This window comes from Equus przewalskii, chromosome 6 (assembly GCF_037783145.1).
Source record: "Equus przewalskii isolate Varuska chromosome 6, EquPr2, whole genome shotgun sequence".
NCBI lineage: Eukaryota > Metazoa > Chordata > Mammalia > Perissodactyla > Equidae > Equus > Equus przewalskii.
This window is the reverse complement of record NC_091836.1, coordinates 90,907,454-90,920,335: the sequence shown is the minus strand read 5'-3', so window position 1 is coordinate 90,920,335 and position 12,882 is coordinate 90,907,454. Positions and strand designations below refer to the sequence as shown.

At 44.8% G+C, this 12,882-nt stretch overlaps 1 protein-coding gene across 1 annotated transcript; it reads right to left on the bottom strand.

Moving 5' to 3' along the window:
• Positions 1 to 1,058: 1,058 nt before the first annotated feature.
• Positions 1,059 to 7,421, bottom strand: LOC139084012 (spermatogenesis-associated protein 31D4-like). Its single transcript, XM_070624540.1, has 4 exons — positions 7,142 to 7,421; positions 6,350 to 6,395; positions 5,691 to 5,751; positions 1,059 to 5,412 (listed from the first exon to the last, which is right to left on the bottom strand). Exons 1-4 carry the CDS (start codon positions 7,337 to 7,339, stop codon positions 1,200 to 1,202), a joined length of 4,518 nt encoding a protein of 1,505 aa, XP_070480641.1. The 5' UTR covers positions 7,340 to 7,421; the 3' UTR covers positions 1,059 to 1,199.
• Positions 7,422 to 12,882: the final 5,461 nt, after the last annotated feature.

Here is a 12,882-nt window from a genome sequence, read left to right as displayed (position 1 = left end):
GGCAGCAAGATCACCTTCCCAAAGAGGGGGATGCCATGCCTGATGACCTCCCTGCAGATAGTGTTTAGTATTCAAAGAACAGCCCAGTGCCTTTTTGGAATAAGGCATCAGTGTGCTGTGCAGTGCCTGGATCAGCCTCAAGGTGGTGATGCCTGGATCAGATTGAGGAGGGGGCGGGGGGAACAGGACAGGGTCACCATATGGATGATGATGTGGCATAAAGCTTTGTTCTACCAGCAAGGTCCTTCTTTCCCCTCTTCATTTTTTCTTTCCTCCTGGCTTACTCCAAGTCATCTTTTCCTTACTCTCAGCTTTATTTTATCCTGGGAGGTAGGTGGCTACTTGGTCAACATTGTTACTACTGGCAGCTGAGTGATGCTTTTGCTCTGCAACAAAATATCATTTGGCAGTCTGAAGAAATACCTACAGAGGGGAACCACTTCCCCCAGGTGCCTTTCCAGTAGGGAAACCTCAGTGTAAAGTTTAAAGTATTCTTCCCTAACACATTAATATGACTCACATGACAGATTCTTAAGGCGTGTCTGTGCTGTTGCTAGCCCCTCCCCCACCAGCCCAGGATCCACTGCAGCAATACCCTCCCCCACCCCCCAAATCCCATTTAGGGTTCACCCCCTGTGGGGTCCTCTGGTCACTGACCTCTAAATCATGATGAAGCCACTGTTTTTTCTTCATTGTTGTTTTATGAATTGCATACCTATTCTTGACCCTCTTCGGATAGAGAACACCTGTCTTCCCTACTCTCTGAAGGATGTAAAACATTCAGTGAGCGGAAGGTGTGGGCTGCTCTACACTTTCGTTAAGGCTAAGCGAAGAGGCAGGAGGCAGAGCCCACCTCCTCAAACTTCATCAGGGAGGAAATGGGCTTTTGGGGGCACGTGATATCGCTTTGTCAACAAGAGCTGCAGAGCACTGGTGACCTTTCAGAAGCCAGAGGAAGCAATCAGTAAGAGCTGAACTCACTCCTCCTTTTCCCTAAGCACAAGCCCTGAGTTACCTGAAACCCATGCCCCCAACACAGGACACAGAAAAGACATCACTATTATTAGAGAATCATTTATTGGGGAGAATTAATATTCTCCACGAGAAGGAATTATTTTGTGGTGGGAAATTTTCCGCTCTCGAAACGCTGGAAAAGCGTTTTCTGTTGACGTAGAGACGGATCCCTAAACATAGTGCCTTTAGCAGTGGTGAGAACAGCTGGAGGCCCCTGGGCCGGCTTGACGCCTGCAGGTGGAGCTTGGATGGGGCACATGCTCCCTGCGGGGCACAGATAAGGGACGCTTCTGATCCAATAGCTGATCTTTAAACGCCACGACTTTCTGAGGGTGTCTGTTCTGGTCTCTGATCCGTCTAGAACATGTAGGATAATTCTGGCCAGCAAAGACAACTTCTTGGTGGCAGGACTTGGTGTTTGGCACTTTACAGGAGGGAGCCCTGTAGTTGGAAGGATGCCCCTGGACGGGCTCTGCCTGGGCCTGCTCTTCTGCCTTCTGCTCAGTTTTCACAAACTTCCTCAGGGAAGGAAGGGGCTCTTGAGGGCGGGTGACCTCTGTTGCACACCGCTGCCCCAGTTTCTCCACTGGGAACTTCCCAGGGACCGTCCTGGTCTTCTGAGCCGTGGTGGTCCCAGTAACGGCAGCTCTCCCTTTAACCAGGCCTCTGCTCTGTGCAGATGATATGGGGCGGCCCTTTTCCGGGGGATGTTCTTGCTTTTTGCCTTTTGTCCCAGGACGAAGCCATTGAAAAATGTCGTTCATCTTTTTTCTGAACAGACTTTCAGGAGGAGGCTGTGCCTTCTGTGATGAGGTCTGGGAAGACTTGCTCCCAAGCGTCTCCTCTGATGCTGTGATCTGAGTAGGGAAACTCTTTCTTGTAGGTTGGGATGTCCCCAACCCTGCATCCCCTCCACCAAGCTCTTCTTTGTTGGGGCCCGGAGGGCTCAGTCTCATTGTAGCTGGTGGGAATTTCTTATCCTCGGACCTCTTTAGGTCTTTCTTAGGGACCCAAGGCTCCTGCCGCTGCTGCCTGCTGATCCCACTGTCCTCCAGATGGACACGCAGCACCTGGGAAGCTCCCATGTCCCCACTGGAGACACCGTGGGCATGAGTCAGTGAGGCCTTGTAAGTCAAGCTCTCTGAGGCAGGGGACCTGTCAGTGTCTTGGCCTTGGACCTGGCTCTGATTCCTCTTCTCTAGTTTTGACTTTAATTCCCCAAACAGATGTTCCTTAAGATCCGATGACTTTGGGTCTTGGGGAACTTGTCTTTTTGGTGCAGGGCTTTCAATGGTCCCAGTAATTTCTATTTTACTGTGATTCTCACGTATCATTTGGGAGCTTCCTGGCTTGCTGGTTGTCAACACACTACCAGTTTTTGACTGCAGAGCATTGAGCTCCTTGGCCCTGAATATGTCCCTGGCCGTGTTGTACATGGAAAAGGGTTCCGACTTCATCTTTTTGTCCTGTCGCCCTTCTCTTCTATCACTGGAACTCACTCTCTCATCTTTTGTCTCAGGTTTGGCACCAGCTTGCCTTGCAGGCAGCTCTGGGGGGCATCTGTTGCCTAGTTGAGTAAATTTCTGACTCGTTTTGCCTGTGATGCCACATGTGACAGGCAGATGAGTCTGCCTGGCACCCTTACTCCTCTGAACAACCTCTGCAATCTCTTGGTTGATACCAGAGGGTGATTGTCTCGGCACCCCTTGTCCTTCCCTGCCCATAGGTGATGTAGCAGGGCAAAGACGATCCAGGACCAGGGCTGAATTTGTTGTTTCCGCTTTTTCTTGAAGAACAGATTTAGAGCTTCCTCTATGGGGCTCGAAGCCCTCGGATTTGGAGTCGACTTCCAAAGTTGGGTTATTTGAGGGGGGACAGTAGAAATAGGGCAAGGACTGGGATGCAGCATCTTCCAATTTAAACGCCTGTATGGATTCAAGGACCCTGCAGGGCAGGCCCCACTCCATCCTCATACGGAAACTTTTAATATGGGTTTCCATCATCTGTTGTGCACTGGAATCAATGAAGCAAAGCTCCTGGAAGGTATTCAGGGAGGAGTCCCCACCCACTGAAGGTGGCAAACTCCTCTGAGTTATTTGGGTGCGGGATTTGTCAGAAAGCAGCAATGTCTGCTTGCTAGCATGCCATGAACTGCGCACCGTCCCAGGGAGCCGAGCCTCACTGATTTCCTCAAACTTCTTGCTCAAATGTGCTTTCAGGACATTTTCAAGTTGTTTCTGATCTAGACTTTCCTCCAAGGCCCTTGAAGCTTTCCCTGACAGACTTGCCATGTGACTATTTAGGTCTTTCTCAGAGTCATATGCCGGATCCTTATCTGAAGAGCTCTCTGGGTCACTCAACAGATGAGCTTTTGGGCCGTTCTCTGGGCTATGCCCCTGATCCTTCCCCATCTCCTTCTCTACCTGAAGCAGTTCTGAACCCCTCTCATGGAAGCTTTTGGATTGGCTCAATCCAACATTTAGATCTTTGTTCACCGAGATCCGTGAGAGTCCACGATTGCTTTCTGACTTAGCTATCTCTGAGAAATCTCTTGGAGGCATCATCAGTGACAGACACTCACAGATCCTGCGGGGCAGGCCCCACCGGTGTTGGATGAGCCTCTTTCGAAGGTGATGTTCCAGTTTCTTCCTCAGCTCATCACTGAGAGGAAACTCTACGGGAAGGGTGGAGATGGAGGCATGGGCCTGGGAGGCCTGATGGTAAGGAAAGTTGGGAGCTGAAGAACAAAATTCTTCCTGAGATCTTTGGACTACAGAGGGGGAACCCCACAAACTTTCCTGTTGCTTCTGCAACACTTTCCATTCCAGTTGTTGAATTTCAGATGAGGTGAGAGACTCTGATTCATCCGGGGGTCTATGGTAACACACTCCACAGATCCTTATCTGGGGTAGAGGACCAGATGGTAGGATTGGGAGTGGGGATTTAAGGTGGGCCTGGGACTTGACCTGAGTGAGAGGTAGGGGCTGGGATTGGGGCAGGGTTTGAGGCAAGGGTTGGGGCTGGATCTCAGGCAAGGATGGAGGTGGGCGATGGAGAGGTACTGGGGATTCTTGGCCCATGGAGGCATTTGAGATGGTATTGAAAAGGAAGATTGTGGTGCAGTCACGTGAGTCACGGATAGCAGAGGGCAAGGACTCGCTGTGCAGAGATGGGAGACCCCAGAAGAGCTGCATACATTTTTCCTGTAAATGGTCCTCCAAGATTTTAGGATATGGGGGCTGCTCATGCATGTGCAGCTCCTTTGGTTTGCCTGCACTGCTCCAGAAAGGAAGGGAGAATGCTGAGTCACACTCATCAGCATTTGACTCTGACATTTTCCCCGAAGGATTTAGTTGGTGGCCTGGCCTAAGTTGTTTTGGAAAAGAGCCCTTCTCCTTCTCCTTTTCCTTCCACATCAGGAAATCACTCCTCTTTCGGACTTGTCTCTCCAGGAGTGCCAGGACATGAGGGCTGAGAAATGAGAGGTTACCAGGCTCTATAAGGTTAGCTGTAGGGTGTCTCTCCAGAGAGGACTCTGGAGAATGGAGGGCAAGAAACTCTCGATTAAAATCACGTGGTGCCAAGGTGGAAGGTGCTAAGAACAAGTCTTTGGCACAAGCTTGCCACCAGGATAATTCTGAAATTGACAGGCTTGAATGGTCAGTGCCTCTGATTGTTGGGACATAAGTGGACAACCCACCAGGGCTATCTGGAGATGAGTTCTCTGGAACAGACTTCAATAAGATGGAAACCGATTTAGATTGAGTCACAGTTAAAGGGTGGTCTGTCGGTGGTGAGACAGACAGGCTTGGTGGTGCGTGATGACAAGCCAGTGAGTCATTGGGATTCATTATCTGGGACAAATTTGGTAAGGGGTTAATATCTTGGGAAAGGGTGCGGTCAAGAGAGAAGATCGTATTCAGAGACAGAGTGGCCTCTGGTTGGAGAATAGGACCCGTTGCCTGGGTGTCATGTGGTGGGAGAGGGGGAAGGGCAATGGGTTGGGGTGGGGAATGGTCTGCTGGGAATTTGGACTCCAAGGGAGGAATAGGCTCTGGTGGCATAGAGTGACCCGGTGGTGAGGGTGAAAGAAAGTCAGCTAAGGGTGTCATTGGGTTAGGTGAGAGAACGGAGGGGGGCGGTGGGGAAGGGTCAGGTGGAGGGGATGGTGTTAGGTCTCCTGGAGGGACTTCTGAGAAGGCAGAGGACAGAGTGAATGATGACTCAGTCCCAGAAGCTGTGGAAGCCATAGAGGACACAGAGGCAGTATCATCTTCCAGGTCCTCCAGGAACAGCAGCCGATTGATTTCAGCAGTTGTGCTATTACACACCTCACAGGAGGGGTCTGGGCATAATAGTTGACGAATGCGGGTGGTATCGAGAGGCCGGCCTAGGGGCCTGCGGGAGACAGGAAGTAGAAAACTGTAGCCAGGACCAGAACAAGGAAAGGAGGACCTGCTGGCCTGTCAGGGGAGGGGCCACCTGAAGCCTGCTGCCCCTTCACAATGCCCCACATCTATGACTTCACCATACACTCAGCAGCCCTCACCCCAAGGCCTTCATTCACATACCCGTTCCTATGGCAAACCCCTCCCATGACTACTGCAGGCTGTACTGAATCCCTGGAATTGCAGAGAACATGTCAAAGAGGGATCAGGAAAGAAAAGACTAGTCACCTTTTCAGAATAGAAATTAGCCTCCTTTTCTCCTCTGTTTCCCTCTGGTAGTTTCTCCAACCTGGGAAACCAGAAGAGTGAATTACATGTAATAAAGGTAGAAGCATAGGTGTTACACGGGAGTCCCTTTATGGGAGACCCTTGGGATATTAACGGGATATTAACTCTGAAAGCCCCAAGAATCAGTAGATGTGGTCAAACGGTCAATGATAATATTAATAAGGTTCACATGTGTTTGTTGCTTCATTTATAAAGTACTGTCACATACATTATCCCATGGGATGTTCAAAACCACCATGTGAGGAACATAGGTCAATGGTTACCTCAAAGAGGAGTCTGATCATCCAGGAAGTCAACGTAGTTTCACAAGGTCAGGACACAGAAGTTCTGACTCTTGGCGTCTCCCACGGCAACCCACTGGGCAACACCCATTGTCCAGGCCCATCACTGCTTCATGCCCAGAGCTGGGCAGAGCAGGAATCTGAGAAATGTCTCGGGTTCTGACTACCTTCCCATGAGCCTTTCCTCTGAGGCCTCTATTTTCTGAGAGGGACTCTATCTAGCGACTGACATCCTCAGAGACCATGGACCTGGGACCTCATGGAGAGGACAGGATGGGTCACCCTTGGAGAGCTCAGGTGGGATAGGTGGAACCTTACCACTTGATGTTCCACCTTTTCTTCTCCTCTTGGCTCTGCCCTGACGCTGAGAACAAAAAGAAAAGAATGAGGAGCGAGGACTTAGTTGGCTTGCTCCTCTCTCTAGGAAACTCAGATATTCATCCAAGATTAATGTCACTCTCTATTTTTATTACTAGCACTTTGTGTTCTTTCCCTTTCTGAATTTCTAAAGGTGATAAGATACTTTCAATTTTTCCTTCTTTGAAAAACTCGAAGGAGGATTTTTGGCTAGAGTCCACACTTGATATTCTCAGTCAGAAGTCCTCTGCTCAAGGAGGGCATAGACTCTGAGGCCCCCAGTCACATCTGTGCTTCCTCAGATAGGACCCTGTATCCTGGGACAGAGCTCACACTCCAGTGTCTGCTCAGAGGCTCAGCCCTGCTCTCCTGATCTGCCCAATACAAAGGACGGTTTGGTCGAATGACGCCCGTCATGGGAATGTGACTCGTGATCCAGTGTTGGGAACAGTGTTCTCCTACACAGATCCCAAACTCTCTAAATAACCTAATGCAGGGCCGTGAAATCACTGATGGGATTTTATCCGGGAATCCTCCACCACACCCAGATGGTCTGTGAGTTTTAAATGGGAAACAGTCCCAGCTGAACCCCTAGTCCTGCCTGGCCTATTCCCCTAGAAGGATGATGTTCTATCCTCTATTCAGACTTGCCATCTTAGGAGTCTCTCTGGACCAACTCATTTAAAAATGTGGGACTAGAAATGGAAACAACAATAAAAAATCCCTGTTGGTGGCTTGCCCAGGGATCCTTACCTTTTGGTAGATTTTGGTTTTCCACAAGGTTGGTAAAGATGGAATCCCCACCAGGAAGCACAGGAACAGAAGAAGCAACCACAACCCACACACGATGGTGAGGTTATAGTCACTATCTAAGAATGTTGAGCAGATGCTCAAAAACAACTCCATATGGCTATTCAGAAATGAGAGAACATTCCATTGACTGAACTCCATTTTCTGAATCGCAAGGCTGCCTGAGGCAACTGAGCTCTGAGAGTGTCCGCACTTGCCTATAATCCCAGGCCTGCATCACAGAGCACTGAAGAGTCACAAAGGGTTTCAGAGGGTGGGGGAGGGGACATGAAGAGGGTGTGCCCATGGCCCCTTCCTCCCACCAGCCCAGCTGATCTCTCCATCCATCCTGGGCCCTCCAGGTCCCTCTGCCCTACCCTGCCATCCTATTTTCCAACTCTGTCCGTTCATGAAATCATACAATTACATTAATGAAATTTTCTGCCTGTTCCACCTGTACTCCAGATATTACCTGGGCCCCCTTTACTGTTTGGAGAGCTTGACTTTGGTTTCACCAATTCCACTGCCTCGAAAGTCTGAAATGCTCCCTGGAATTTTTGCTTGTACCCAGACATTTACACTCAGAATCATATATGTCCTCAAATCCATCTTTCCTTTAGAATGTTTTTGCCTTACATGAACCCTGATATAGAACTTAAAGTTCTTCTTTACTCATTTGGTTTTGTGAATGTTGAATAACAAATTTTAGTTTTTTGCTTCAGTCAGCCTTTACCATCTTCAGCCAGTGGGGCTGACTCAAATAATTGAAATGAGTAATTCATTATTCAACACTCACAAGACTAAAATCAGTACAGGCGTACATCACTTAATGAAAGGGAAATGTTTAGAGAAATGCATCATTAGGCACTTTCACTGTTGTGTGAACATCACACAGTGTACTTACACAAACCTAAGTGGTAGAGCCTACTACACACCTAGGCTATGTGGTGCTACCCGTATGGGACCACTGTCATATATGTGGTCCATCAGTGACCGAAACATCGTTAATATTGTTACGTGGTGCGTGACTGTGGTGGATGACAATGACAAAATGGAGTACCATTTTCAAGGCTTCTAAAATGGAGCTGGGAGGCCATTAAGGAAGTTAATCTCCAAGGTGAGAACCACTGCTGTACGTAAAGCTCAGTTCTGAGCATATCACCCCTTTGCCCAATACCCTTTATTGCCTTCCTGCCAACAACCACATGAGTGCCTGTGTGTGTGTGTGTGTGTGTGTGTGTGTGTTTGCGCGCGCACGCGCCCTTCTATCCAAGGCCTTCTGCAGTCAAGCACCAGCTCATGTGTCCCCACGCAGGGAGGTGTGTTCCACAGTCATCCTAATGGGTTACCTGCTCTTCCCTCTGCTCTCCTGCCGCCTCTCTCTGTTAATGTTGGGTCCTCTGCTAGAAATACCCACCTCCTCCCTCTCCTTGTAGAAACCTTACTCATTCTTTAAAGCTCACTTAAAAATTAATATTTATCTAAGGAATCCATACTTGTGCCTTTAAAATCAAATAGTACTGAAGGCTTTATAAAGGACCGTGACAGGCCCTCCCCAACCTCACAACCCCAGTCCTTTCTATCCCCCCAGTTCCATTCCCCATGGAAACCACTTGAGCCATTTCTATCCTAGCTGTTCTTGTGTTTACCTCCATTTATATAACTAGTACGAATACTTGTATTTAAAAGTAATTTTAAAATATTAGACACTAACTTCTTGCCGTGGTAGATAAAATTTGAGTAGGTAAAATTGCAGGTGGATGAAATTTGGTCGACACCCCATTCCCCTCTTCACTCTTCTCAGTCTGTCCTCACTTAAATCTTTATTCATGCAAAGTTCATCTTGGCATGGAAGGTGACCCCTTTCCTGGAACGTGTTCAGAGACTGCTCCTCCCCTGCTCCCACAGAGCTGTGTATCTCTCTTAGTGCACTGTTCCCCTTGCCCTTCCACGTTGGGGTTATCTATAGAACAGGTCACACAGCTGTGGTCTTTACTGCTGTGTGCCCGATATTGGTAAACCCTGCTCTTCTTCCCTGTCCCTAGCCATCTCTATATCTCTCTGCTTTGCCAGTCTCTGGGTGGGGGGAAACCAAAGTGGGTACTTCCTGTGTGCCCTGAAAGGCTGGGACGCTGGTCGTTCACTCTGCTCTCTCTTTCCCTGAAAGGAGAGCTCTTTCTAGCTGAGGAGTTCCCTCTTAGCACTGAGTAATGCCAGCTTAAAGGACGGGGTGATGCAGGCAAAATGAAGCTGTTCTTCTTTCTCTTTATGTGTGGTTATTCTCACATTTTTTGTTCCGCTATGTTGCTAAAGTTTCTTAAGAGGGCTTTAGAGCTCTCCCAGAACTCTTTTTGATCATGGGTAGGTAGCAGTCTAATTGTTGATCTTTCTGGGAGGACAGAGGCTAACATCTCCTACTCCCCCATCTTGGTGACATCACTCACTAACACATCGTTAAGGATTTTTCATTTATATTCATGAGGGATAGTGGTCTTGTCTTTGCATGTGATGTCTTCACTTGCCATTGAAATTAAGGTGACTCTGGCCTAATAGAATGATGTGAGACCAGCTCTCTCCTTCTAATATTTTCTGAAATAGATGGTGGGAGATTGGGATTATTTTCTCCATTAATAGTCAATGGAATTCACCAGTTGAGTCATCTGAATCTGGGCTTTTCTTCCCTGAAAGGGTTTTAATTACTAATTTAATTTTCTTGTTTGTTACAGATCTATGGAGATTTTCTATTTCTCTTTGAGTCAGTTTTGGAAATTTGGATCTAAGAATTTGCCAATATCTTATAAATTGTCTAATTTGTGGCATAAAGTTGTTCATAATATTCTCTTATAATCCTTTAATTTCTCTGTGGGTGTCCCTTTCTAATTTCTGATTTTGGTAAATTCTATCTTCTCTCTTCCTTGGGGATGCTAGCTAAGGGATTGTCAACTTTATCTGGTAAACAGCCAATTTCTGGTTTTATTGATGTTTGTGTTTTGTATTTCACAGACATGTGTTCTAATCTTTTGTATTTCCTTTCTTTTGCTTGTTTTCAGTTTGGTTTATTTTCCTTTCTTTCCTTTCTTAGGGTAGGAACTTAAATTATTGATTTGAGACTTTCCTCTCTTCCACTATAGGTGTTTAATACTCTAAATTTCTCTCTAAGTACTGCTTTAGGCACATCCCATAGACTTTGATATTCTATTTTTTAAATTTTCATTCACTTCAAAGTACTTTCAAATTTTGTTCCCAATTTATTCTTTGACTCATATGTTATTCAGATGGGTGTCATTTAAGTTCCAAATGTTTGTGGATATCCCAGATATATTCCATTCTTGATAGCTCACATTCCATTGTGGTTGGAGAACATATTTTATATAATTTCATTCTTGCTAAATCTGTTGAATTTATTTTATGGCTGAGTACACGGTCTATCCTGGAGCATGTTCCATGTGCTATTGAAAAGAATGTGTGTTTTGTAGTCATTGAGTGCAGTGATCTATACACGTCACTTAATTTAATTTGGTTGATAGTGCTGTTCAAGTCTTGTATAACCTTGCTGATTGTCTTTCCTCTTTTTAATCCATTATGGACAGGAGGCAGTTGAAATTTCCAAGTATTGTTGAATTGTCTCTTTCTCCTTTCGTTTCCGTCAAATTTTACTTCACGTATCTTGAAGCTCTGTTGTTACATTTGTAAGCATTGATAATTTTTATATCTTTCTGATTTAATGACATTTTGTCATTTGGATATGTCCCTCTTTGCTTCTAATAATATTTCTTGTTTTAAAATCTACATTGTCCAGTATTAACACAACCCTCCAGCAATCTTTTGGTAACTATTTGTGTGATGTGTCTTTTCCATCCTTCTAGTTTCAACTTCTGTTTGTCTTTGAATCTAAGATGTGTCTTTTGTAGATCACATATAGTTGGATCTTGCTTTATTATTCATTTTCCCAATCTCTGTCTTCTAATTGTTTTTTTTAGACCATTCACATTTAGTGCAGTTATTGATAGGATCAGAGTTACATTTGCCATTTTGCTATTTGTTTTCTATGTCTTCAGGCTTTTTTGTTCTCTGTCCTTCCTTTATTAACTTCTTTTGTGCTAAATAAATCTTTCAGTATATCATTTTAATTCCTCTATTGAATATTTTTTACTGTTTTTGAGCTATTTTCCTAGTGTCTGTGGTAGGGATTCCAATATGCATTTTAACTGACTATGGTCTATTTCAAACGAATATTAACTTAATTCCTATGAAATATAGAATGTTTCCTCCAATGTAACTCTGTTACTTTCCCCTCTTGTGCTCTTATTTTTATATATATTATATCTATATATGTTACAAAACCAATACTAGAATGTTACAATTATTTCTTTGTACAATCTCATGTCTTTTAAAGAATTTAACAGAAGAAATGAGAAAATATATTTATAGATTCTTTTTTTTAAAACCCAGAAATTTATTACTTCTGGCTCTCTTAATTTCTTCCAGCTGATTCGAGGTACTGTCTGATGTCATTTTCTTCCAGCCCAAAGAATTTCCTTTAGTATTTCTCACAATTCAGTTCTGATATCAAGAAATTCTTCCAGTCCTTTTAAATTTAAGAATGTCCTTATTTCACCTTTATAATTAGTGGATAGTCTTGCTGGATAAAAAAATTCTTCGTTACCATTTTTTCTTTCAGTATTTTGAATATGCCATTTCACTGCCTTCTAGGGTCTATTTTCTCTGATGAGCAGTTAGATATTATTTATGTTGATGCTCTCCTGTACATGTTCAGTTGTTTTTCTCTTTTTCTTTTAAGATTTTCTCTTTGTGTGTGGCTTCCAACAGTTTGACTATGATGTGTCTAGGTAAAACTATATCTTTGTATTTATCCTACTTGGAGTTCAGTAAGCTTCTTGGATGTGTAAATTAACATTGTTTCATCAACTTTGGGAAGTTTTGGACATTATTTCTTCAAACAATTACAATAACTATTAGATCCACAATTTGAGGAGGTGTATTACATGAGATTTGGGACATTTACTGGGAAAGTCTAGGAACCTGGAAATTGGAATGATTACATGTATTTGGATTCACATATAGCTGAACTCATTGGGCACAATGAGTCTCCCTTGATTTCATAAGCAGTTGTTTCTCCCTGTGTGAGGCTGTTCCTTCATTGCTGGTATTCAACTATAGGATGAATCTCAAAATCATTATCCTGAGTGAAAAAAAAGCCACACAAAAATACACTGTATGATTCCTTTTGCATGAAACCCTAAAAAGATAAAACTAATCTAATATTGACAGGTGTAGAGAGAAACAGTTCCCAGATGGAGGTGTCTGAACAGTTTGAAAAGTGATCCAATATACTGGGGCTCTCAATAGATTGCCTCAATTACTCACTCAGATAAGGTTTGAATACAAGAATATCTTCAAGAGGGACATTATGTTCCTCAATATTTTATAAAATGATCACTAGCCATATGAGGGTGAATGCCAGGTAAGTACACCTCCCCCAATTACTGCGAGGATGGATCAGTGTGAGGTCAAGATTAAGGTGAAGAAATTGTATTCCTTCACTTACATGGATTTACCGAGCATCTAGGAAGCCCAAAGTTATTATCAGAGGAGAAGGATATGGTCAAACATATACTACTACTTGGTCAGAACAGATATTCTAAACTCTGTGCACTTTGCCTGGCAGGTGTACACTTGCCTCT

Bases quoted from the DNA above. Each gene is read 5' to 3' on its own strand.
- LOC139084012 (XM_070624540.1), bottom strand. From the start codon at position 7,339: ATGGAGTTCAGTCAATGGAATGTTCTCTCATTTCTGAATAGCCATATG. The intron at 6,396-7,141 runs GTAAGGATCCCT...TTTTGTTCTCAG, and splicing joins AAACCAAAATCTACCAAAAG to CGTCAGGGCAGAGCCAAGAG. The intron at 5,413-5,690 runs GTGACTAGTCTT...TGTCTCCCGCAG, and splicing joins CTAATTTCTATTCTGAAAAG to GCCCCTAGGCCGGCCTCTCG.